This window comes from Coregonus lavaretus (assembly GCF_964263955.1).
Source record: "Coregonus lavaretus genome assembly, chromosome: 21".
Classification (NCBI taxonomy): Eukaryota; Metazoa; Chordata; class Actinopteri; order Salmoniformes; family Salmonidae; genus Coregonus; species Coregonus lavaretus.
In genome coordinates this window covers 38,177,506-38,205,311 of record NC_140008.1, presented here as the reverse complement: position 1 = coordinate 38,205,311, position 27,806 = coordinate 38,177,506, and the positions used below count along the sequence as shown (strand labels likewise).

At 44.0% G+C, this 27,806-nt stretch overlaps 1 protein-coding gene across 1 annotated transcript in view; it reads right to left on the bottom strand.

Annotated features, from left to right (window-relative positions):
• LOC311149153 (pituitary adenylate cyclase-activating polypeptide type I receptor-like) overlaps nucleotides 1–27,806 on the bottom strand; it is a gene marked incomplete at both ends in the record, with an annotated part of 65,374 nt that overhangs the window by 7,857 nt on the left and 29,711 nt on the right. The window contains 6 exons of the mRNA XM_084186239.1: nucleotides 57–126; nucleotides 279–339; nucleotides 2,611–2,764; nucleotides 3,690–3,822; nucleotides 4,054–4,151; nucleotides 8,028–8,128. Coding sequence (XP_084042365.1) covers nucleotides 57–126; nucleotides 279–339; nucleotides 2,611–2,764; nucleotides 3,690–3,822; nucleotides 4,054–4,151; nucleotides 8,028–8,128 — 617 coding nt within the window. The remainder of the gene's footprint in view (nucleotides 1–56; nucleotides 127–278; nucleotides 340–2,610; nucleotides 2,765–3,689; nucleotides 3,823–4,053; nucleotides 4,152–8,027; nucleotides 8,129–27,806) is intronic.

Below are 27,806 nucleotides of genomic sequence, written 5' to 3'. Positions count from 1 at the left end.
GGTCAGGGTTAGATTTGAGGATAGGGTTAGGGTTAGGTAAGTGTTAGGCTACTCACCAGCAGTGATGCAGTTATAGGCCCTTTGATAATCCACCAGATGAAGGTCACATCGGTGTCGTCCCAGCAACTACATCAGGACAGAACAACATGATATCATACAGTACCGTATTAATACCAACCTCCAACAGTATTACATTATGATTCATGTATGAATATATAGGCAACATGACAATATAAATTCAGAGCAAGTTCAAAGCAAATGCTAGTTTCCATCCTTACCCTCTGTTATCATAGAAGTTTCGTGTCAGAACCCACACCAACAATATTGTGGTTGGGAGACCTAACAGACACAGAGAATGGACAAACATCAGCCAGATGTTGTAACAATGTCACGCTCGTCGTAAGCAACGGACCAAGGCGCAGCGTGATATGCGTACATCTTTTAATAAGTACTTTAAACACGAACAACAAAACAACAAAACGATACGTGAAGTCCTAAGGTTAACAAACACAAACCTCTCCGGAACAAGATCCCACAAAACACAAGTGCACAACAGGCTGCCTAAGTATGGTTCCCAATCAGAGACAACAAGCAACAGCTGATTCACGTTGCCTCTGATTGAGAACCACCCTGGCCAACATAGAAACACATAACCTAGAACAGAACATAGAAAACGAAACATAGACACTACACAAAGAAACTAACACCCTGGCTCAACATACAAGAGTCCCCAGAGCCAGGGCGTGACAGTACCCCCCCCCCAAAGGCGCGGACTGCGACCGCGCCAACATAAACCCAACAGGGGAGGGGCCGGGTGGGCATTCCACTTCGGAGGCGGATCCGGCTCCGGGCGTGACCACCACCCTCTAACAACCCCCCCGTAGCGCCCCTGGTCTGGTCTGGCCCCGCTCGCTGGAGCTGGACTGGACGTCGGTGGAGCGGATTGCTTAGGCTCCGGTGTGGAGCAGCTGACCGGTACCTGACCAGGCATGGGCTGTGCCGGACTGACGACGCGCACCACAGGCTTGGTGCGGGGAGCAGGAATGGGCCGGACCGGGCTGACGACGCGCACCACTGGCTTGGTGCGGGGAGCAGGAACGGGCCGGACCGGGCTGAAGACGCGCACCACAGGCTTGGTGCGGGGAGCAGGAACAGGCCGGGCCGGGCTGGCGACGCGCACCATTGGCTTGGTGCGAGGGGCAGGAACAGGCGGGGCCGGGCTGACGACGCGCACCACAGGCTTGGTGCGGGGAGCAGGAACAGGCCGGGCCGGGCTGGCGACACGCACCATTGGCTTGGTGCGAGGGGCAGGAACAGGCCGGGACGGGCTGGCGACGCGCACCATTGGCTTGGTGCGAGGGGCAGGAACAGGCCGGGCCGGGCTGGCGACACGCATCACAGGCTTGGTGCGAGGGGCAGGAACAGGCCGGACCGGGCTGGCGACGCGCACCACAGGCTTGGTGCGAGGGACAGGAACAGGCCGGACCGTACTGGGAACACACACCACTGGCCTTGTGCGGGGATCAGGAACGGGCCGGACCGGACTGGTAACACACCTCAGTACCTCTCACCGTGCCTCTACACTCTCCTTCCCTCTAACGACCAATGGCCCCCGTAACCTGGTGGCCTTCTCTCCTCGTCCACAAACTCGCCCTGTATCTGCCTCCAGCAGCCCCGTCGTCCATGCCGTGTGCCCCCCCCAAAAAATGTATTGGGGGTGCCTCTCGTCTGTCCGATGACGACACTGTTGGCGCCGTACCTCCTCTCTCGCCAGGGCTTTAACTTTAGCCCATGGCCCTTTACCCGCGAACATGTCCTCCCAGGACCACCATTGGCCCACCTGGGCCATCGCCAACGGCTCCAGCTCCTTACCCGGCATTTGCTCCTGCACACGCTGCTTGGTCCAGTTTTGGTGGGATCTTCTGTCACGCTCGTCGTAAGCAACGGACCAAGGCGCAGCGTGATATGCGTACATCTTTTAATAAGTACTTTAAACACGAACAACAAAACAACAAAATGATACGTGAAGTCCTAAGGTTAACAAACACAAACCTCTCCGGAACAAGATCCCACAAAACACAAGTGCACAACAGGCTGCCTAAGTATGGTTTCTCAATCAGAGACAACAAGCAACAGCTGATTCACGTTGCCTCTGATTGAGAACCACCCCGGCCAACATAGAAACACATAACCTAGAACAGAACATAGAAAACGAAACATAGACACTACACAAAGAAACTAACACCCTGGCTCAACATACAAGAGTCCCCAGAGCCAGGGCGTGACAAACAAAGCCATGACTCTTTGAGTTGTTGAGGAGAGAGGGAGAAAGGAAGAGCGAAAAAGAGAGAGAGAGTGAATGTGAAAAGAGAGATAGGTGTGTGTGTGAGAGACAGAAAGAGAGAGAGAGATAGAAAAGAAAGAGAACAGATTGAGAAAGATAAGAAAGAGAGAGAGAGAGAGAGAGAGAGAGAGAGAGAGAGAGAGAGAGAGAGAGAGAGAGAGAGAGACATAAAAAGAGAAGGACAGAGGGAAGGAAGGAGAAAGAAAATGAGACAGACAAGAACATGGAGACAGATAAAAAGAGAAGGACAGGGGGAGGTCACCTACCCCAGCCGATGAGTGTGTACCACCAGAAGTACTTATTGTGTGAGACGAAGGTGAGGGCAAGGAGGGTCTGGAGGTACATGCCCTCGACCAGCAACCAGAAGTAGTTAGCCAGGATACTGAACTGGAAGAAGGCCACCGCTGACTTACACGCCGTCTACATGAGAACACAACACACACTCAAAAACATTCTGTGTTGTTTGGATGACCCAACTGCTGGGTTGCAGGCATTGGGTCACTTAGTTGTTGAATTGTGTTCTTTAAAAATACTAAAGTTGGGTTGTTGATGCTGGGTTATTGATGCTGGGTTTTTGAGATATGACCCAGTGGTTCAGATCAGAAGACTGGAGGTGTGGCTTAGTAGGGGCGTGGCTTTCACATAGTTAATTTTGGCCAGCCTTTAGAATAAATGTCATTCCGGTTCATCTGTTCCGGTTCACTGACAATTTTGTAGTGTTAATGAGGCTAATATAAGTGCACTCCTCAGGTGCCCCATCCACCACTCCAATGACTCCCTGAGCCACAATCACACTTTCTCACCCTTCTATACTTCTGTAGTTGTCTCCCTAATGTCCCGATCTCCTCTCTGTGCTGTGGATTTAGTTTCTAAATATAGAATGCCCCATCGGGGTGTGAGAACTCTCTCCTCTTTTCTGTCCTCTTTTCTGTACACACGCGACTGGACGACTCGCTCTTTTTAGAAGCATGTATCAGCATAAAAGTATACTGAGGAGAAAGTCTCGACTCGCTCTCTCTCTCTCACAGACTCGTTTCAATTAGTTAAAATGTGTACCAGTGAGATAGTGGTCACAAGCTCACCCTCTCACGCTGTTCCCATACAACAAGATGAGTCATACACTCTGAAGGCAATGACGTTCAAAAGAGGAAAGTGCTAGGATGAAGAACTTAGTATAGATCAGTGGGATACTCTATGAACTTACATGAAGTTCATGTAGATACGTTATAGAATATCTAAATATATGGTGGTATAAGAGGTAGAAGTCACAGGGAGTTAGAGACAGTATTGGGACATTAAGTCCAGTATAGTAAGTGTCCTTTGTTGATGACATCATGGCACTCACAGTGGACATGAAGCAGTGGTCGAGGTTCTCGTCAGCAAAAAGAACCCCATCCTTGATGAAGACGGCACTGGCTCTCAGGATGAACGAGGAGAACAGGTTGATGTGGATGTAGTTCCTGGTACAGTGGAACTTCCTGAACGGGAAAGTCAACTTCCTGTTAAACTGACCTCATTTCCTGTCAGGCCAGTTTAGAGGGTCCATTGCAAATGTATTCCCATACAATATATACTGTACCATTATAAACTATAATACATATATGAATGCAGCCCATTCTTACAGTGTTATCTATTTATCATGACAAGTTTATCAAGTATCTGTGTATCTCTTAGGAATGAATATTGGACTGAGAATGTCCCAGTGTTACCTGAACACAGCGAAGACAAAGATGGCTGATATGAGGGAGATGAGGGAGGTTGCGTATCCTGCAGTGTACACCTGACTGATGGTCGAAAAGTATGTTGTCTGGAAATCAACAGGTCAAAGGTCAGAAAGAAACATATAGTACAGGTTATAGTATTTTGGGGGGTTTCATTTATTTGCACCAAAGAAAACTAGTGAAAGACAAAACAGTACAGATAGAAAATAGGGAAAAACGGTGTGCAAGTGAAGTTGGAAACCCAAAACTGCTTACAGTGCATTCAGAAAGTATTCAGTCCCTTGACTTTTTACACATTTGGTAACATTACAGCCTTATTCTCAAATTGATTAAATTGTTTTTATTCCCTCTCATCAATCTACACACAATACCCCATAATGACAAAGCAAAAACTGGTTTTTAGACATTTTTGTAAATGTATTAAAAATAAAATACTGAAATATCACATTTACATAAGTATTCAGACCCTTTACTCAGTACTTTGTTGAAGCACCTTTGGCAGCGATTACAGCCTAGAGTCTTCTTGGGAATGACGCTACAAGCTTGGCACACCTGTATTTGAGGAGTTTCTCCCATTCTTCTCTGCAGATCCTCTCAAGCTTTGTCAGGTTAGATGGGGAGCATCGCTGCACAGCTATTTTCAGGTCTGTCCAGAGATGTTCGATTGGGTTCAAGTCCGGGCTCTGGCTGGGCCACTCAAGGACATTCAGAGACTTGTCCCGAAGCCCCTCCTGCATTGTCTTGGCTGTATGCTTAGGGTAGTTGTCCTGTTGGAAGGTGAACCTTCACCCCAGTCTGAGGTCCTGAGTGCTCTGGAGCAGGTTTTCATCAAGGATCTCTCTGTACTTTGCTCCGTTCATCTTTCTCTCGATCCTGACTAGTCTCAGAGTCCCTGCCACTGAAAAACATCCCCACAGCATGACGCTGCCACCACCATGCTTCACCGTAAGGATGGTGACAGGTTTCCTCCAGACGTGACACTTGGCATTCAGGCCAAAGAGTTCAATCTTGGTTTCATCAGACCAGAGAATCTTGTTTCTCATGGTCTGAGAGTCCTTTAGGTGCCTTTTGGCAAACTCCAAGCAGGCTGTCATGTGCTTTTTACTGAAAAATGGCTTCCATCTGGCCACTCTACCATAAAGACCTGATTGGTGGAGTGCTGCAGAGATGGTTGTCCTTCTGGAAGGTTCTCCCATCTCTACAGAGGAACTCTGGAGCTCTGTCAGAGTGACCATCGGGTTCTTGGTCACCTCCCTGACCAAGGTCGTTCTCCCCCGATTGCTCAGTTTGGCCGGGCAGGCCAGCTCTAGGAAGAGTTTTGGTGGTTCCAAACTTCTTCCATTTAAGAATGATGGAGGCCATTGTGTTCTAGGGGACCTTCAATGCTGCAGAAATATTTTGGTACCTTTCCCCAGATCTGTGCCTCGACACAATCCTGTCTCTGAGCTCTAGGACAATTCCTTCGACCTCATGGCTTGGTTTTTGCTCTGACATCCACTGTAAACTGTGGACCATATATAGACAGGTGTGTGCCTGTACAAATAATGTCCAATCAATTGAATTTACCACAGGTGGACTCCAATCAAGTTGTAGAAACATCTCAAGGATGATCAATGGAAACAAGATGCACCTGAGCTCAATGTGTAGTCTCATAGCAAAGGGTCTGAATACTTATGTAAATAAGGTATTTCTGTTTTTGATTTGTAATACATTTGCAAATATTTCTAAAACCTGTTTTCGCTTTGTCATTATGGGGTATTGTGTGTAGATTGATTAATTTAATCCATTTTAGAATAAGGCTGTAACGTAACAAAATGTGGAAAAGGGGAAGGGGTCTGAATACTTTCCGAATGCACTATACACTGGAGTTGTTTACAAAGACGACATTGAATTTTCCTGAGTGGCCTAATTACAGTTTTTACTTAAATTGGCTTGAAAAAACATAGCAAGACTTGAAAATAGCTGTCTCGCAATGAGCAACAACCAACTTTTTCTCAAAGTCATTTAGCAGACGCTCTTATCCAGAGGGATTTACAATTAGGGTTAAGTGCCTTGCTCAAAGTTACATCGACAGATTTTTCACCAAGTCGGTTTGGGGATTAGAACCAGCAACCTTTCGGTTACTGGCACAATACTCTTAACCACTAAGCTACCTGCCGTGACAGAGCTTTACAATTATTTAAAGAATAATGGGCAAATATTGTATAATCCAGGTGTGCAAAGCTCTTGGAGACTTACCTAGAAAGACTCACAGCTGTAATCGCTGCCAAAGGTGATTCTAAAATGTATTGACTCAGTGGGTTGAATGCTAATATAACCAATATATATATTAGTGTTTTATTTTCCATTGATTAAAACAATAAATATAATTATTCTTCCATTTTTTTAATAGAGAGTATTTTCTGTAGATCGTTGACAAAAAAAAAGACAATTAAATCCATTTTAATCCCACTTTGTAACAACAAAATGTGGAAAATTCAATGGGTGTTAATACTTTCAAAAGGCACTGTAGCTATACACTGATGTCTGGACCTTGACAAACTGCAGAGAGTGAGTGATCACTGGGGAAAACACACAAGACTGATGGCTATAGCTTGCTCAACAAGTATATTATTCTTCTGGATTTATCTAGCTCTATTTGTGATATTTTACCTTGCCTCGCTGGCTTGCTAGCTTGCTAGGTGGGTCGTTCCACGAAAAGCCATCCTTTGATATTTTAAGTACAATTTAAAATATAGCACCAATATTTAGTTTTAAAATCCTGTTATATTAAATTAATTGTGCTTTAATATAGACCACATAGATAATTCAATAAATTCGATTTTTTTATATGAATAAAGGATTGCTAAAGTGCCAAAATTCCTTATTTTGACATGTCCCTCCTTCATCCCTGTGTCACTTCTAGGAAGATTTGAATCCAATTAATCCCAACATATATCCAAGTTTCACCATCATTGTAAAGACTTAGTTATTTTGTTACTTTGACAGTCATTTCTGTGATTAGTGATTAATTTACATCTGTCCCTCATTTTAAGGTCAAGACTGTTACGTGAACTGAACTCTCGTTATGGTGAAACGATTCCTTAAAAAAAAAGAAATTTTCTGAAGAAACATTGAACAAATCATAGAGTAAAAGCAGGTGAGCTGGTTCTACTATTTTTGGCCATTTTCTGGTGTTTTGTGGAGGAAAACTGAGCGGGTCGAGCATAACACCTCAACCATGTTACCCATAGTTAGACAGGCTAGAAATGTTTTAACAATTTCATATTTTTTTGTGAAGCTACCATTCAATTGCCACTCCCTGTTGCACACAAGCTTTCATTCCCCCTGTCACAAGGGGATTTATGGCTGATTTAAGAAGAAATCGTCAACCCTGGTATGGTCAACCCTGTTACTTTATTTGGGACTTAATAGGCACTTACTATAGTAATATTTTTTTTTAGCTCTTCAGATGTTTAAAAAAAAAATTTTTTATGAAGTTCAACATGTGCTCTTTATGACAGAATGTAAACATTTCGTGAAATCAAATGTTTTCTTGACCAAGTTACAATTCTCAAAAGGCACCGAATTGGTGGAACGACCCAGGTAATCAATGACATCTGCAATGTTGTAGACAATAACCATTGGATTTGGGGTTTCTTACTTGCATGAGCTGCATCTGAAGTCGGACTTGATCGTATTTACTTCTATGTAAACAAACTGGTGTCTGATTCGGAACTGTGCGTGTAACTTTTCATGATGCGCCCGCGAAATGGGTCTGTTAGAATAAGAGTGCAGTACAGGCCAGATAATTCAGATAAGCACATGACTGAATGGTTCATTAGAACATTCCTTCTGTCCTCAACCAATCACATTCCTTCTCCCGCAGAACAAAATTGAAAGTGGAACATTTCAATGAGTGACTGAATTACAGAGTGAGTAAAAGAGAATGTACAGTATGTGAGTGATGTGATATCTCTAACCTCTGATCCTGTCTCTGACTCCTCTGCGAACTCACAGGCCTCCTCATACGTAGGGTACAGCTCTGTCCAGCCATCCTTCGTACAGTTCCTGAAGATGTAACCTGAGAAACAGATCAACCAATCAGAGGCCAGTCCTGAGGGAGTGGAGCCACCAGAGCTGGTAGCCTGCAGGTATTTTCTCAACTAGATTTTCTCACCTGCGTCCTCTCTCCTCCATCCTCTCTCGCCTCCTTTTGAAAAGGATCAAAGGTAGTCGAGGAGAGAGAACGTGGACGGAAATGCACTTGTTTGAAATTAGACGATCCTTCTCCACACGCGCTTTTTCAGGCAGATTATGTTTACTAATGAAAAGCCATTTAGCAGACGCTTTTATCCAAAGCGACTTACAGTCATGCGTGCATGCATTTATTTTTTTGTGTATGGGTGGTCGCGGGGATTGAACCCACTACCTTGGCGTTACAAGCGTCGTGCTCTACCAGCTGAGCTACAGAGGACCACAGGGGTGGAATCCCAAAATAAATTTGTAAAGTCATAAAAACTAATGAAGTTAGTTGTGCAAAACATTTTATAGATAAAACCATATGTAGCATATTGTTCTCTGACAATACTACAGCTGATTCAAAGGGGGTGTGGAAGATATCAAAACTCTTCTGCAGTATGATACACTGGTGCTTCCAAGCCAAAAGGAGGCTATCGAGGAGGGGAGGACCATATTCTGTTTGCCTACTAACAAATTGACAAACTCCTCGACCACTCAACCACTTATCGGTTTCTAGATCATGGAGGAGAGAGGAGAGATGACGGAGGATGGACTTTTACCCAAATTACTTATCCCCAGAGAGAACTCAGGAAGGTCGCCAGTTCATTCTCCCCTCACATACAGTAGAATAATCAGACAGAACTACAGTATTACAAAATTGCAGAATTCCTTCAGTTATACAGATCAGAGGCATCATTCCCATATATTTGTCCTGTTTTTATTTTGAATAAAAAAAAGTGTTTGTTTGTTTTTTCTCTGTAATACTACTAGCCACTTAGCAATTTCATGAAGTTGGCTTTAACTAGCCCAGATAGGTTCCCAATCTCCTAACCTCATAACTCGCTACCAAGAAAACCATTTCAGGCTATCAATGAAGTTAGAGTAGCTAGCTTGTCTAACTATTTTAGCTGACATGCCTGCTGGCAAGGTTGGTAGACTTTAGAAAAGCAAGCAATAACTAAATGTACTGAATAAGACTCACATTCCTTTCAATATGTTACCCAGATTTGAGTAGAGATGCAGAGAAGCATATTTTGTATCATAAAAAAAGAACGACCAGTTAGGAGGATAGTGTAGTGTATTAAAATTATGTCTTTGTTAAATGTTTTTCATGACGAAATGGAATGTTGGTTGTTCAGGCCAGAGGGGGGATGTTTTATGATGTTATTTGAAATGTGCCGCTTGGAGGGTGACGCCCGAGGGGAGACTGGTGATTGGCCAGAAGAGGGGGTAACCCTTATTTTGGTATTGTCTATATAAGAAGGGTTTTAGACCATAAACCCCAGAGCAGCAATTAGAATTGGAGGACACTGCTCTCCAGACCTCGCGAGTCTGTCACCCATGCTGAAGCTTGTGATCTGAATAAACCTTATGATCAACGTGCAGTATGAGCAGACTCCTTTTGTTCATCAGCAATAATTGCCACCATTCATCTGATACGACAATAGACAGATACGCCTGTATCATGCTCCAATAGCAGGGATTCAGTTCATATTGGGCATCAGGACCCTTCAGCGTGCAGTCTGCTCAAGAATCCATCTGTCTGCCTACTCTTCATGGCCTACGGAGAAGCAAAGAACATGCATATCAGAGTATCCCTCCTCTCTCTAAGTAGCACAAGTTTGAGTTCACGTTAAGGCAACAGTGTTGGGTTTACATTACGCTTTTCCAAAGGCGGTCTGTATGATGGCTTTAGGGGTTCTTCAATCTGAATACACTAAATGTTCCTTCCCTTTCATTTTGCATGATCTCTTAAGTTCTGTTTGCATTATGGACTCTCGCATTGTCGTCATCACCAGAACTAACACTGCTTTGTCCTCTCTTTCATTATATGCTGCCTGCATGCTAAGCACGGGCAGCACCTGGCGAACCTCTGTTCAACATTGATGCTGGTAACCAATGACAAGATACTGGAACTCATAACATCTCTAGTTCCTTCGTCAGCGCTGAGTGCTAGCTCTGAGCTATTGGCGCCCAATTCTGCATTGGCGCTGCTACTGCTTCTCAATTGATCCTGGCTTCACTCTGATCCTCTGCTGCTACGATGTTACAATTGATTTATTTGAGATTGTGAAACCTACCTGAGTTCTTGCAGTATTGCAATATGATCATGATTACTGTATGGCAGCCCATGGTCCATTAGCTATTTTGCATAGGTAGAATATCCTCATACACCAAGATGACAGCTTTTTCCGCCTCATGGGCTTCAAAAGAGCAATCTTCAGGCATGACAAAGGTTACAAAAAATTGATTCACGTTAAGGGAAGTGTGTTTTTGGTCATACAATTATTTTATTAGAGGCAGTCATCTTATGGATTTCTACAGGTTTTTTACGGTTGGGGAATACACTTCGTATTCATTTATTTTTAATCATTGCATGATCTCACGATTTTCTGATTTAATTATGGACACTCACATGTTCACTGTGTTAAAAAGCATTACCAAACTAATAGGAAGAGTAAAGGTATGCCTGGTATTATTGCTCAAACTAACACTGCTTTCAAACTAACACTGCTTTCTGTCCTCTCTTCCATGTTACACTACCTGCAATGGTGACCACTGGCCACGCCGGGCATTCCGTTATTCATCACTGATGCTGGCAAACGAGATACTGGTTTTCATCACGGCTCCATCTCCTCTGCCAATGCTGCGGGCTATCCCCTGAGATATACGCAGCCATTCATTTCGCATTGGCGCTGCTTCAACGGCTTCTCTATCTGTCCCTGCATCCACACTGAAGATCATAGGGCGTGGTCCTCTACTTCCTTCGAACGTTATATTAGATTAAATGCCTAGGAGATTTATTATGCCAAAAGTGATGAGTTCATCTGCGAGTTCCATGCCGTATATAGTTTGCTATGTTGGTGTTCAGCCCACAGTCAATAGCTTTGCTTTGGTTGTTATCGTAATAAGGTTCAGTGCATATTCGTACAGGTGGTTGGCTGGGTGCTTATTGCAGGCCACAGCAACAGCAAGGACACCAATAATAAGAAGAGACCTGCTTGGGCCAAGAAACACGAGCAATGGACATTAGACCGGTGGAAATGTGTCCTTTGGTCTGGAGTCCAAATTTGAGATTTTCGGTTCCAACCGCTGTGTCTTTGTGAGACGCGGTGTGGGTGAACGGATGATCTCGGCATGTCTAGTTCTGAACATAAAGCATGGAGGAGGGGGTGTGATGGTGTGGGGGTACTTTGCTGGTGACACTGTCTGTGATTTATTTAGAATTCAAGGCACACTTAACCAGCCTGGCTACCACAGCAGTGATACGCCATCCCATCTGGTTTGGGCTTAGTTGGACTGTCATTTGTTTTTCAAAAGGACAATGACCTAACACACCTCCAGGCTGTGTAAGGTCTATTTTACCAAGAAGAAGAGTGATGGAGTGCTGCATCAGATGACCTGGCCTCCACAATCCCCCGACCTCAACCCAATTGAGATAGTTTGGGATGAGTCGGACGGCAGAGTGAAGGAAAAGCAGCCAACAAGTGCTCAGCATTTGTGGGAACTCCTTCAAGACTGTTGGAAAAGCATTCCAGTTGAAGCTGGTTGAGAGAATTCAAAGAACGTGCAAAGCTGTCATCAAGGCAAAGGGTGGCTATTTGAATAAACTCTAAAGCTCTGTCAGAGTGACCATTTGGGATCTTGGTCACCTCCCTGACCAAGGCCCTTCTCCCCCGATTGCTCAGTTTGGCCGGGCGGTCAGCTCTAGGAAGAGTCTTAGTGGTTCCAAACTTCTTCCATTTTAGAATGATGGAGGCCACTGTGTACTTGGGGACCTTCAATGCTGCAGACATTTTTTGGTACCCTTCCCCAGATCTGTGCCTACGACACAATCCTGTCTCGGAGCTCTACAGACAATTCCTTCGACCTCATGGCTTGGTTTTTGTTCTGACATGCACTGTCAACTGTGGGACCTTTTATAGACAGGTGTGTGCCTTTCGAAATCATGTCCAATCAATTGGATATACCACAGGTGGACTCCAATGAAGTTGTAGAAACATCTCAAGGATGATCAATGGAAACAGGATGCACCTGAGCTCAATGTCGAGTCTCATAGCAAAGAGTCTGATAAGGTATTTCAGTTTTTAATTTTTCATAAATTTGCAAACATTTCTAAAAACCTGTTTTCGCTTTGTCATTATTGGGTATTGTATGTAGATTTCTGAGGACACTTTTAATCAATTTTAGAATGAGGCTGTAATGTAACAAAATGTGGAAAAAGTCAAGGGGTCTGAATACTTTCCGAACGCACTGTAAGACACTGATAGTTACTCAATTAACCCATGTCAGCTACATTTTTTTAGATTAGTAAATTAATCTAAAGGCTGGGGAGGGCATTGATTTTGTTAGTCAGTCTCACTCAGATTTCATATTAAAAATATGCTAACATTTCTCTCCACCCTATGGCAAAATGTATAGAATTGCAGGAAGTTAACTGTAAAACAGGGTGCGCAACTGCGGCCCATCATGATAAATTCAGATTTTTTATGTCCTCCACCCCCATCAAAATTGCTGAGTTACAGTTCATATAAGGAAATCAGTCAATTGAAATAAATTCTTTAGGCCCTAATCTATGGATTTCACATGACTGCGAATACAGATATGCATCTGTTGGTCAAAGACACCTTAAAAAAAAGGTAGGGGTGTGGATCAGAAAACCAGTCAGTATCTGGTGTGACCACCATTTGGCACTACACATCTCTTTCACGTAGAGTTGATCAGAGTGTTGATTGTGGCCTGTGGAATGTTATCCCACTCCTCTTCAATAGCTGTGCGAAGTTGCTGGATATTGGCGGGAACTGGAACACGCTGTCGTAGACGTCGATCCAGAGCATCCCAAACTTGCTCAATGGGTGAGTATGCAGGCCATGGAAGAACTGGGACATTTTCAGCTTCCAAGAATTGTGTACAAATTCTTGCGACATGGGGCCGTGCATTATCATGCTGAAATATGAGGTGATGGCTGCTGGTGAATGGCACGACAATGGGCCTCAGGAACTCGTCAACGTATCTCTGTGCATTCAAATTGCCATAGATTAAATGCAATTGTGTTCGTTGTGCGCAGCTTATGCCTGCCCATACCATAACCCCACCACCACCATTGGGCACTCTGTTCAGAATATTGACATCAGCAAACGGCTCGCCCACAAGATACCATACACGCTGTCTGCCATCTGCCCAGGACAGTTGAAACCGAGATTCATCCGTGAAGAGCACACTTCTCCAGCGTGCCAGTGGCCATCGAAGGTGATCGTTTGCCCACTGAAGTTGGTTACGACATCGAACTGCAGCCAGGTCAAGACCCTGGTGAGTATGATGCAGATGAGCTTTTCTGAGATGGTTTCTGGCAGTTTGTGCAGAAATTATTAGGTTGTGCAAACCCACAGTTTCATCAGCTGTCTGGATTGCTGGTCTCAGATGATCCCGCAGGTAAAGAAGCCGGATGTGGAGGTCCTGGCTAGTGTGGTTACACGTGGTCTGCGGTTGTGAGGCCATTTGGAATTCTCTAAAATGACGTTGGAGGCGGATTATGGTAGAGAAATTCATATTCAATTCTCTGGCAACAGCTCTGGTGGACATTCCTGCTGTCAGCATGCCAATTGCACGCTCCCTCAAAACTTAAGACATCTGTGGCATTGTGTTTTTTTTATTTTTTTATTTCACCTTTATTTAACCAGGTAAACCAGTTGAGAACAAGTTCTCATTTACAACTGCGACCTGGTGTTGTGTGATATAACTGCACATTTTAGAGTGGCACCTGTGCAATGATCATGCAGTTGAATCAGCTTCTTGATATGCCAAATGCCACACCTGTCAGGTAGATGGATTATCTTGGCAAAGGAGAAATGCTCAATAAGAGGGATGTAAACAAATTTGTACACAAAATTTGAGAGAAATAAGCTTTTTGTGTGTATAGATCATTTTTTGTATCTTTTATTTCAAGTCATGAAACATATGACCAACACTTTACGTGTTGCATATATTTTTTTGTTCAAAATATAAAAAAAGGTTTCCTGTATAATTTAGCTAGCTAGCCCAAATGGAATTGTCAGCACTGTTTATCAAGATATTTAGCAAGTTCATCTTAAATAATTTCATTAAAAACTTTACAGGGTGAGGTCTGGGTACTTTTCATTAAATAAATAAAAACTAATATATACAGTGGGGAAAAAAGTATTTAGTCAGCCACCAATTGTGCAAGTTCTCCCACTTAAAAAGATGAGAGAGGCGTGTAATTTTCATCATAGGTACACGTCAACTATGACAGACAAAATGAGAAAGAAAAATCCAGAAAATCACATTGTAGGATTTTTTATGAATTTATTTGCAAATTATGGTGGAAAATAAGTATTTGGTCAATAACAAAAGTTTCTCAATACTTTGTTATATACCCTTTGTTGGCAATGACACAGGTCAAACGTTTTCTGTAAGTCTTCACAAGGTTTTCACAGACTGTTGCTGGTATTTTGGCCCATTCCTCCATGCAGATCTCCTCTAGAGCAGTGATGTTTTGGGGCTGTCGCTGGGCAACACGGACTTTCAACTCCCTCCAAAGATTTATCTATGGGGTTGAGATCTGGAGACTCCAGGACTTTGAAATGCTTCTTACGAAGCCACTCCTTCGTTGCCCGGGCGGTGTGTTTGGGATCATTGTCATGCTGAAAGACCCAGCCACGTTTCATCTTCAATGCCCTTGCTGATGGAAGGAGGTTTTCACTCAAAATCTCACGATACATGGCCCCATTCATTCTTTCCTTTACACGGATCAGTCGTCCTGGTCCCTTTGCAGAAAAACAGCCCCAAAGTATGATGTTTTCACTCCCATGCTTCACAGTAGGTATGGTGTTCTTTGGATGCAACTCAGCATTCTTTGTCCTCCAAACACGACGAGTTGAGTTTTTACCAAAAAGTTATATTTTGGTTTCATCTGACCATATGACATTCTCCCAATCCTCTTCTGGATAGGAAACTTCAGACGGGCCTGGACATGTACTGGCTTAAGCAGGGGGACACGTCTAGCACTGCAGCATTTGAGTCCCTGGCGGCGTAGTGTGTTACTGATGGTAGGCTTTGTTACTTTGGTCCCAGCTCTTTGCAGGTCATTCACTAGGTCCCCCCGTGTGGTTCTGGGATTTTTGCTCACCGTTCTTGTGATCATTTTGACCCCACGGGGTGAGATCTTGCGTGGAGCCCCAGATCGAGGGAGATTATCAGTGGTCTTGTATGTCTTCCATTTCCTAATAATTGCTCCCACAGTTGATTTCTTCAAACCAAGCTGCTTACCTATTGCAGATTCAGTCTTCCCAGCCTGGTGCAGGTCTACAATTTTGTTTCTGGTGTCCTTTGACAGCTCTTTGGTCTTGGCCATAGTGGAGTTTGGAGTGTGACTGTTTGAGGTTGTGGACAGGTGTCTTTTATACTGATAACAAGTTCAAACAGGTGCCATTAATACGGGTAACGAGTGGAGGACAGAGGAGCCTCTTAAAGAAGAAGTTACAGGTCTGTGAGAGCCAGAAATCTTGCTTGTTTGTAGGTGACCAAATACTTATTTTCCACCATAATTTGCAAATAAATTCATTAAAAATCCTACAATGTGATTTTCTGGATTTTCTTTTCTCAATTTGTCTGTCATAGTTGACGTGTACCTATGATGAAAATTACAGGCCTCTCTCATCTTTTTAAGTGGGAGAACTTGCACAATTGGTGGCTGACTAAATACTTTTTTACCCCACTGTATATATATAATTTTTAATGAAAAGTACCCAGACCTCACCCCGTAAAGTTTATATATATATAGATGGTCATTGGCAAACTTCAGCTTGCGTGCGCTGCAGGATTTTAATCCATTATGGCGTAATGTGTTACTAATGGTTTTCTTTGAGACTGTGGTCCCAGCTCTCTTCAGGTCATTGACCAGGTCCTGCCGTGTAGTTCTGGGCTGATCCCTCACCTTCCTCATGATCATTATTGCCCCACGAGGTGAGATCTTGCATGGAGAGTATGATTTTTAAGTAATTAATTTGCATTTTATTGCATGACATAAGTATTTGATACATCAGAAAAGCAGAACTTAATATTTGGTACAGAAACCTTTGTTTGCAATTACAGAGATCATACGTTTCCTGTAGGTCTTGACCAGGTTGGCACACACTGCAGCAGGGATTTTGGCCCACTCCTCCATACCGACCTTCTCCAGATCCTTCAGGTTTCGGGGCTGTCGCTGGGCAATACGGACTTTCAGCTCCCTCCAAAGATTTTCTATTGGGTTCAGGTCTGGAGACTGGCTAGGCCACTCCAGGACCTTGAGATGCTTCTTAGGGAGCCACTCCTTAGTTGCCCTGGCTGTGTGTTTTGGGTCGTTGTCAGGCTGGAAGACCCAGCCACGACCCAACTTCAATGCTCTTACTGAGGGAAGGAGGTTGTTGGCCAAGATCTCGCAATACATGGCCCCATCCATCCTCCCCTCAATACGGTGCAGTCGTCCTGTCCCCTTTGCAGAAAAGCATCCACAAAGAATGATGTTTCCACCTCCATGCTTCATGGTTGGGATGGTGTTCTTGGGGTTGTACTCATCCTTCTTCTTCCTCCAAACACGGCAAGTGGAGTTTAGACCAAAAAGCTCAATTTTTGTCTCATCAGACCACATGACCTTCTCCCATTCCTCCTCTGGATCATCCAGATGGTCATTGGCAAACTTCAGGCGGGCCTTGACATGTGCTGGCTTGAGCAGGGGGACCTTGCGTGCGCTGCAGGATTTTAATCCATGACGGCGTAGTGTGTTACTAATGGTTTTCTTTGAAACTGTGGTCCCAGCTCTCTTCAGGTCATTGACCAGGTCCTGCTGTGTAGTTCTGGGCTGATTCCTAACCTTCCTCATGATCAATGATGCCCCACGAGGTGAGATCTTGCATGTAGCCCCAGACCGAGGGTGATTGACCGTCATCTTGAACTTCTTCCATTTTCTAATAATTGCGGCAACAGTTTTTGCCTTCTCACCAAGCTGCTTGCCTATTGTCCTGTAGCCCATCCCAGCCTTGTGTAGGTCTATATTTTTATCCCTGATGTCCTTACACAGCTCTCTGGTCTTGGCCATTGTGGAGAGGTTGGAGTCTGTTTGATTGAGTGTGTGGACAGGTGTCTTTTATACAGGTAACGAGTTCAAGCAGGTGCAGTTAATACAGGTAATGAGTGGAGAACAGGAGGGCTTCTTAAAGAAAAACGAACAGGTCTGTGAGAGCCGGAATTCTTACTGGTTGGTAGGTGATCAAATACTTATGTCATGCAATAAAATGCAAATTAATTACTTAAAAATCATACAATGTGATTTTCTGGATTTTTGTTTTAGATTCAGTCTCTCACAGTTGAAATGTACCTATGATAAAAAATGACAGACCTCTACATGCTTTGTAATTAGGAAAACCTGCAAAATCGGCAGTGTATCAAATACTTGTTCTCCCCACTGTATATATATATATATATATATATATATATATATATATATATATATATATATATATATATATATATATATATATATATACACACTACAAAGTATGTGGACACCTGCTCGTCAAATATCTCATTCCAAAATCCTTGCCATTAATATGGAGTTGGTCCCCCTCCTTGCTGCTATAATAGCCTCCACTCTTCTGGGAAGGCTTTCCACTAGATATTGGAACATTGCTGCAGGGACTTGCTTCCATTCAGCCACAAGAGCGTTAGTGAGGTCGGGCACAGATGTTGGCCGATTAGGCCTGGCTCACAGTCGTCATTCCAATTCATCGCAAACATGTTCGATGGGGTTGAGCTCAGAGCTCTGTGCAGGCCAGTGAAGTTCTTCCACACCGATCTCAAAAAACAATTTCTGTATGGACCTCGCTTTGTGCACAGGGGCATTGTCATGCTGAAACAGTAAAGGTCTTTCCCTAAACTGTTGCCAAAGTTGGAAGCAGTTGGAACCACAGAATCATCTACAATGTCATTGTATGCTATAGCGTTAAGATATCCCTTCACTGGAACTAAGGGGCCTAGCCAGAACCATGAAAAACAGCTCCAGACTATTATTCCTCCTCCACCAAACTTTACAGTTGTCACCATGCATTGGTGCAGGTTGCATTCTCCTGGCAACCGCCAAACCCAGATTTGTCCGTAGTACTGCCAGATGGTGAAGGGCGATTCATCACTACAGAGAACGCGTTTCCACTGCTCCAGAGTCCAATGGTGGCGTGCTTTACACCACTCCAGCCGACGCTTGGCATTGCGCATGGTGATCTTTGTCTTGTGTGCGGCTGCTTGGCCATGGAAACCCATTTCATGAAGCTCCCGACAAACAGTTATTGTGCTGACTTTGCTTCCAGAGGCAGTTTGGAACTCTGTAGTGAGTGTTGCAACTGAGGACAGACGATTACAATGCTTTAAGCCTAGGCCTGGACTAAAACCAATTTCGAGGCAGGATCTCCATTGTACATGCTTTTTACTCTGGGTCTAGGTTTAATCTGTGTCCAGGGAAAAAGGCCTAGTACAAACTGTGTAAAATTACATAAACACAGACATTGATAACGGATCAATTTGCTGCTGATGGTCTATTAATGAGATTAGTCAGTTGTGGACTAGAGCAGTTTCCTGGTAGTGAGATCTACTGACATAACTATGCCATCACAATGATGGACGAGGCGACTCCATCAAACACACACATATACACGCATGTGCTCTCTCACTCTCATGAGCAAGCACACTTGCACACATGTAAACACACACAAAAAAAACACACGCACACATGCACGAACACACAGGGCGGATTCGATTATGCTGAACCGCGGGGCACCGGTCTATGGTCTGTGACATGAGCGGGCAAAATCGGTGAGGGAGGAGCGCCCTTCTCAAATCAAACAGTAATCTGCACCGCTTGGTCATATTGTCAACAAATCAGCAAGGTGCATTGTCCAGAAACATACAAAATCTATTTTCCATAAAATCTAAGTTTGAATTTTCAAACGTTTTCATTGGGATGGCAAATAAAGTGTTTTTATCAAAAGCATCACTTTTGCATGTGAAAACACCGAATCCTACTCGTTACTTTTCTTTTAAGATGGCTTCGCCGTGTGCTTTGAACGGGCACCTGGCTTACACCCATAAGGCAGCCCTGTTTCAAAACTAATGCAATCAACTTTCAAAACATGCCTACCCGGGCTAGATTAGTCTAATCCACTCACACACACACAACAACACACACACACATGATGGAGGAGGGGTGTCCGTCACAGGAGAAATAGCCCTCCTATTCAGTTCATTAGGATTTAATTGGCTGGACCATAATTCCATCTGCTTCGTAATAAGATAAGGTTAATAAGGTAGGTGGGAGGAGATATGGAGATGCACCTCCCTCTGTCTTCTGGAGGGCACATGAGTGATAACACACATCATTACACACATTATAATAGGCGCACACACACACACACACACAAACATGCACACAAACATACACGCAAACATACACACACTTTCTCTCTTACTACAGTACATACCCTTAACCCTCCTCTAACACACACACTCTCTCTCTATCTCCCACAAAAACACAGTCCTCCTGTCTAGCAGCTGTTGGCCTACAGAGCAGCCATAGAGAACAGAACAGAGTAGCTACATCCTGTTATGATAATACCTGCATCCCCCTCCAAGGGTCAACTTGGTGTCACCATGGGGGCAGCAGTGTGCAATCTGGGAGCTAATACCTCATCCTCAAGGGGATGGGCTGTTATGTTCTGTATACTGATGAGTTGATTTGGAAAGCATGGCCAACTCATACCTCAGGCTCAAGGCAGGGTATATGAGATGGGCTGTTGTGTAGTCTGGAGCCAGCTAGCTGGCATTCAATCAAAATCAAATCAAATGTATTTTTCACATATACAGTTTACAGCAGGTATTAAAGGTGCAGCAAAATGCTTATGCACTACCTCCCTCAACAATGCAGTACATTCATCAATAATCAATAATAACAATGATAAGAGTCAAGTCAAAAATAAGTAGTAGAAGTAATGGCAGAGGTAGTATTCATTTGGAATGTATTTACACTGTATTTACAAATATAAAGTGGGTAGTGGAATCAATAGTATATATTAGAACAGCAGCGTTGACTGTGTGTGTGTGTGTTTGTGTGTGTGTGTGTGTGAGAGAGAGAGCTCTGAGAGCATGTGTGCTTGTGTTTGTGTGTTTATGGGTGCTTGTGTGTGTGGGTATGTTTGTGTGTAAGGGTTGGATGTGTGGGTAGTCAGTTTAAATAATTTCTAAGTTGCATATAGTCTTTACGGTGCAAATAGTCTCTAAGGTGCAGGTCTTTGCAGGGAGACAGCTAGGTTTAGCTTTTCAGCAATCTGATGCTTGGTGGTAGAAGCTGTCTTGGACCCTGTTGATACGAGACCCAATACTCAGATACTTCTTGCCAGATGGTAACAGAGTGAACATGGCTCGGGTGACTGGAGTCCTTGATGATCTTTCGGCCCTTCCTCAGACACCGCCTGGTGTAGATGTCCTGGAGGGCAAGGAGCTCGCCCCCAGTGATGTATTGGGCCATCTACACTACCGTCTGTAGGGCATTCCGGTTGAGGGGCGGTGATGCAGCCGGTCAAGATGCTCTCAACCGTGCAGCTGTGGAACTTCTTTAGGGCCCATGCTGAATTTCTTCAGGCGCCTGAGGTTGAAGAGACCATTGTGATTTGGCCATGTCAGGTTTTCTGTGATGTGCAAGCCAAGGAACTTGAAGCTATTTACCCTCTCCACTGCAGTCCCGCCGATGACAATAGGGGCATGCTCCTCCCCTTTCCCTGTAGTCCAAGATCAGCTCTTTGGTTTCCCTGGCACCACTATGCCAGGGCTTTAACCTACTCCCTGTAGGCTAGCTCGTCGCCATTGACGATCAGGCCCACCACCATCATCGCAAGCCCACCACCGTCGCGTCTTCATAATGATGGTGTTGGAGTCATGTGTGGTGACGCAGTCGTGTGTGTACAGAGAGTACAGAAGTGGGATGAGCAGACACCCCTGGGTGCCCCCGTGTTGAGGGTCAGCGTGACGGAGCTGTTGTTGCCTACCCTCACCAACTGGGGTCTGCCTGTCAGGAAGTCCAGGATCCAGTTGCAGAGGGAGGTGCTCATACCCAGGGCCTTGAGCTTAGTGTCAAGCTTGGAGGGGAATATGGTATTGAACGCTGAGCTGTTGTCGATGAACAGAATTCTCACATAGGTGTGCCTTTTGTCCAGGTGGGATAGTGCAGTGTGTAGAGCAGTGGTGACTGCGTCATGGATCTGTTGGGGAGGTATGTAAATTGGAGTGGGTCCACGGTGTCAGGTAAGGTGGAGCTGATATGGTCCTTGACCAGCCTTTCGAAGCACTTCATGATGACAGAAGTGAGTGCTACAGAGCGATAGTCATATAGGCAGGTTACCTTAGTTTGCTTGGGTACAGGGACAATGGTGGTCATCTTGAAGCATGTGGGGACCACAGACTGGGACAGGGAGAGGTTGAATATGTCCGTGAACACTCCAGCAATCTGGTCTGCGCATGCACTGAGGACGCAGCTGGGGATGCCGTCTGGGCCAGCTTGAAGGTCCTATTCACGTCAGCCACAGAGATTGAGAGCTCACAGACCTCTACAGCAGCGGGAGCGCTCATAGGAGGAACAGTGTTGATTGCCTCAAAACGAGAATATAAGTTGTTTAGCTCGTCTGGGAGAGAGGAATAATAGTGAAGACATCAAAACTATGAAATTACACATATGGAATCATGTAGTAACCCAAAAAGTGTTAAACAAATCAAAATACATTTTACATTTGAGATTCTTCAAATAGCCACCATTTGCCTTGATGACAGCTTTGCACACTATTGGCATTCTCTCAACCAGCTTCTTGAGATAGTCACCTGGAATGCATTTAAATTAATTTCCTTCTTAATGAGTTTGAGCTAATCAGTAGTGTTGTGACAAGGTAGAGGGAGTATGCAGAAAATAGCCCTATTTGGTAAAACCCCAAGTCCATATTATGGCAGGAACAGCTCAAATAAGCAAAGAGAAACGACAGTCCATCATTACTTTAAGACATGAAGGTCAGTCAATACGGACAATTTCAAGAACTTTCAAAGTTTCTTCAAGTGCAGTCGCAAAAACCATCAAGCGCTATGATGAAACTGGCTCTCATGAGGACCACCACAGGAATGGAAGACCCAGAGTTACCTCTGCTGCAGAGGATAAGTGCATCTCAGATTGCAGCCCAAAAAAATGCTTCACAGAGTTCAAGTCACAGACACATCTCAACATCAGCTGTTCAGAGGGGACTGCGTGAATCAGGTCTTCATGGTCGAATTGCCGCAAAGACACCACTACTAAAGGACACCAATAATAAGAAGAGACTTGCTTGGGCCAAGAAACACGAGCAATGGACATTAGACCGATAGAAATGTTTCCTTTGGTCTGGAGTCTAAATTTGAGATTTTTGGTTCCAACCGCCTTGGCTTTGTGAGATGCGGCGTGGGGTGAACGGATGATCTCCGCATGTGTATTTCCCACTGTAAAGCATGGAGAAGGAGGTGTTATGGTGTGGGGGTGTTTTGCTGGTGACACTGTATGTGATATATTTAGAATTCAAGGCATACTTAACCAGCATGGCTACCACAGCATTCTGCAGCGATATGCCATCCCATCTGGTTTGGGCTTAGTGGGACTATCATTTGTTTTTCAACAGGACAATGACAATTTGCCTGGCATAGAAAATGTGCTCTCTGTTATTCAGAGGAGCTAACCAGCAACACAGCTAACACAATCACTTCAAACTGAAGCTGGAAAGACTGCAAACTAGCTGCACTTCGTTTTACCATTTTTCAATGTACATTTCTTTGTATTTATCCATAGAAATGATGCCAGCTGATTCATGATTTCGACTGGCTGAGAAATACTGCCTGCCTGTCTCTCGTCCTGACACGTTCATTACTATGGGACAGCTGGAGATCGAATTTGAATATTGAAACGATGTTGCAAATGTCGGAAAGAGAGACAGCAAGGTTTATACAAATCTCTGCTGTTAAAAACTAAATGTTAGTCTAAAAGAAATGTGAGATAATGTCTAGATGCTTTTTATAGTGGAGATCAAGTTTATAAATTGTCTGGCTGGGCTGATGAGACAGTGGATTGCGCAGTCAGATGGAACAGAGTAAATAGGCATTTTAACATCATAGATTTAGCCGATGGTAACTTGTGGAATAGATACCGGTTGGAATGCGCTTTTAACCAATCAGCATTCAGGATTACAACCACCCATTGTATAACAATGTACAGTTTATTGACTATGAGAGCTAAACGTTGATTGAATTTGTGTCGTTTTGTATTCATCCATATCCCCAGAAATCCGACCAGAGTTGAATGCGTTGGACCACGCTCTCAGTTTTGCGTGGATGATGCTATTTACCCACTCATGAGATTTGATTATGGTTTTGAGAATAGATGTTGTGTTTATTTTGCAGACTAAGCATATTCCACTATGCTATCTCCTGCCCCCTGTCTCCTGCCTCTGGCCTCCCACTGTAGAAGTAGTGAATTACTATGCACTAATGACACCTTCATAACAGCTCAGTAGGCCTATATAAACACAGCAGCTTCCTGAGATGGTGGGCAGGAGATAGCATAGTGGAATATGGGTGTGGAGGTAGACAATTGTGTCAGTTCCCATAGAATAACCATTATACTGATGAGAGGTCATTTAGACTATAGCATCCCTATATCAGACAGAACGCAAAATAAGTGTGTGTGTGCATGCAGTTGTTTATGCTATGCATTAGTTCAATGACAGTGAGCAGACATGACATTTTACAACCTTGAAAAAACGTCCCCCTGTCCACTCCAGTCAGTCCATTGTCATCAGCCAATCACGAACGGGCTGTGATAAATATGAACGAGATGAATGAGATGGAAGAGTAGAGCAGAATAGAAGCAGAGGATGGTGTTCTCTCTCTCCCACCATGGCCTGGAGTGTGGATGGGATGACTGAACACTCTCACAAAGTTCCACAAGTTCCCTGAATCAGAGTATGAGGTCGTCACAAGGTTGAGAGGAGAGTGTGTGAGGGGGAATGTGAGTGAGTGAGTGAGTGAGTGAGTGAGTGAGTGAGTGAGTGAGTGAGTGTGTGTGTGTGTGTGTGTGTGTGTGTGTGTGTGTGTGTGTGTGTGTGTGTGTGTGTGTGTGTGTGTGTGTGTGTGTGTGCGTGCGTGCGTGCGTGCGTGCGTGCGTTCGTGCGTGCGTGCGTGCGTGCGTGCGTGCGTGCGTGTGCGCGCGCATATGTGTGCAGGGGCTCACAAAAAGGAAATGAAAGAGGGTTTAACACAGTGGGACTGGGAAGCTGTCTATTGGCTGTTATGGATAATAAATGATAACTGCACACTTCCAGTACCTTGCTCCACAGTGAGACGGTGAGCAGTAGGAGAATGAATGTGGGGGATTGAACAGTATAGTGAAGAGTGGGCGGCTTGACTGAAAAGTTGCCATTGGGATTTTAGATCCTGTATTAGCATTAGCATAAAGTGGCTAGTAGCCGTAGCATGGAGGCCTGTAGCCCTGCAGCCATAGTAAGAGAGGGTTGGTGGGTGAGTGGATGGCTCATCTGTGCTATCTAGCCTAGCGGTAACATAGCATAACTGAGGGCTAAGGCTAAAACTCCAGAGACAGTAGAGACTGAACTACTGTGGCTAACAAGCTTCAATAACGCTCATCCTCACACTCCTCCTCACTCTCTCAGTTGAACCTTTTGATTTTGTTTTATTTCTTTATTTTCCCTCCATGGCTCTCAGTGGCTCTCAGTGCCTCTGGTGTACTTATCGTTGACTGAGTCTGCGGGGGAGGGGATCCAGGGAGCGCTCTGTAGGCTAGCTCCCACTCTTAATTGAGTTATGAGGTCATCGATGACATTGACAGCCCCCGTCCTCTCCTCCCACTCACTCTTAAAGTTTAAGTCCAAGCTCAAGTTTCACTGAGATAATGCTTCAAGGTTTTTTTTCCTTTCTCTTGTAATTTCAATTATTTCTCCCCCCCTCTCACACACACACTCCCTGTCTTTTGCTCTTCCTGTCATTGAGAAGTACAAGCCATATACACAAACCTCCACACCAAAAACATTGAAAATTTCCCTAAACTTACCCATGAATATTGGTCAACACATATCAAACCAACACACACTACATAATTCCTTGCAGTCACACATGCATATTGGTCTACACACACATATTTCCAACGAGTGTGTTTCTGACTCCATGGAGACGTTCTCAGTGTAGTCATTTTAAGAACATAAAACACACACACACAGTGATGAATGTGTCATGTTTACACGCCTTATCCAATGTCAACCATTTTACGAGCCATGAGAGAGGCTATAACAGTGTTTGTTTTCTTTAGTGTACACTCTTAGAATTAGTGGTCACTCAAGGAACCCTGGACATCCTCAAGGAACCCTGGACATCAGTCACTGGATTCATACTTGCACCTTTGGTTAGTTGAGGGGTTCTTGAAGGAACCTTTAACGTTTCAATGTAGCAAAAGGTTCCTAGGGGAACCCTGGACTGGAGGCATGGCTTAGTAGGGGTGTGGCTTTCAGCTGGATCTTTTTAAGCCACCTGTGGGGGTAAATGTCATTCCTGATAATCTGTTCTGTTGCATTTTCATCCCATTATATGTTTGAACACTGACAGTTTTGTAGCTTTGGTGAGGCTTACAGTGGTGTATGAGTTCCTCAAGTCTCTTTATTACTATATGTAATCAGCAATGGTAAAATGCTTAGATATTTAATGTAAATTTAAATTTGCAGTGTACAAACTTAACATGATGACATTTACTCTAACGGTTGGCCAAAAATATATATGTGAAAGCCAGGCCTCCAATAAGCCAGGCCTTCAATCTTCTGATAGACTGCCACCTCTACAATATAGTATTAAACGTCCTGAACAGTCATTCTAAAAATATTTTTTTCTCTCATCGCTAACTACTAGGAAGTTTGAAAAGACAGGCTGAGTGGGCGGGAACTTATATTCATGAGCTCGCCCTGACTGACAGCTCTTTCAAACGCCTATGTCAAGCAACTTGGATGCAGTGAGAAGTGTTGCAGTACAATCATCTCAAGCAAATTTGGTGAAACACAAAGCAACTCAAACAACATTGAAATTGCATCACAAACCACGTTTCCATCCAACCATTTAATGCGGATGAATAACCCTTGACGGATGAAAAAGGTCACGACCGGGCTGATGGAAACAGAAAATGCCGATACAATTTTATAAATGCTGACAGACAATTTGTTCGTTCGACATGGTGGGATCTTTTTGTGTCAGTAAAATGTATTATATGAGAAATGGCGGTGGAAACACCTAATGTAAACTTGGAGTCACGTGATGATTTGTTGTGTGGTCCTCCCACTACGACTCGGGAAAGCATGCAGTTTATTAGGCTACAGATGAAATAAGTTATGATGAACTTCACAGGGTGGTGAATTTGCAAGGTGATGAGCTTTCCAAAAATATCGAGGGTCTTATTCTGATAGTGCCCCAGCCAATCATTTATTTATTTTACATGTATTCAACCTCTTATTTTTGGCACTAAACAGTCTCCATATATACTTCCATTAATTTTTTCAACTGGTTCCCGGGGACCGTCAGATGATTCTTGTGAGGCCTGTGGGCGTCCAAGAGAAAAACAACTTGTATGTGTTTGTGAGAGTCTCCCCTTTCCACAGAGGGGTCATATTAGTGTGTAGCCCAAACTGTTCGGACGCTACAGACAGAAGTTGGCAGATCAGCTGTACCAGTGCAAAACCCCCCAGATATCTATAGCTTAAACGGACGGATTTGATGGGAATTTGTTTATTATGCTAATTAGATTTCCGCGGGGGCACGGACATCAACTCTAGGTTAACTTCTATTTTTCATTGAATTTAACGGTAAAAGTAATTTTTATGTGCACTACTTTATCACGCATAGCCTTTCATCTGCAAAAAGTGGAAACATCTCTGGTGGGAAAATGCGCATATTGTTTTATGCAGATTTTGAATGGTCTAATGAAAATCTGTCACAAATTGGATGTAAACCTAGCTACAGGTATCAAAGATTTGTTTAACACCTCCCGTTTGGCATGTCTTTTGTGACGCAGTTCACAGCAGCACTGACGGATATGTTGATTTGAAAACTGGGTTGGAGTTTTGAACGACCCTTCACCCCCTTTTGTTCCATGCTGCCTGAAGACCTAGCTAGCCATTAACTAGCTAACACCAGACACAGATGAAAAGGGAAACAAATAAATATCTTTGCCATAGATGAATAGGGTAAACTTGTAATTATATTTACTGACATCCTACAGTCAAATTTTGGCACCAGTAGAGTAGCTATCTAGCTATTTAAACCACACCCCTGTGCAAACACGCCTTCTCCGATGTTGGTTACAAGGCGGTAGTTATTTAAATTAGGTAAGAGAATATCATGTTACCATTGGTGTATTAAAA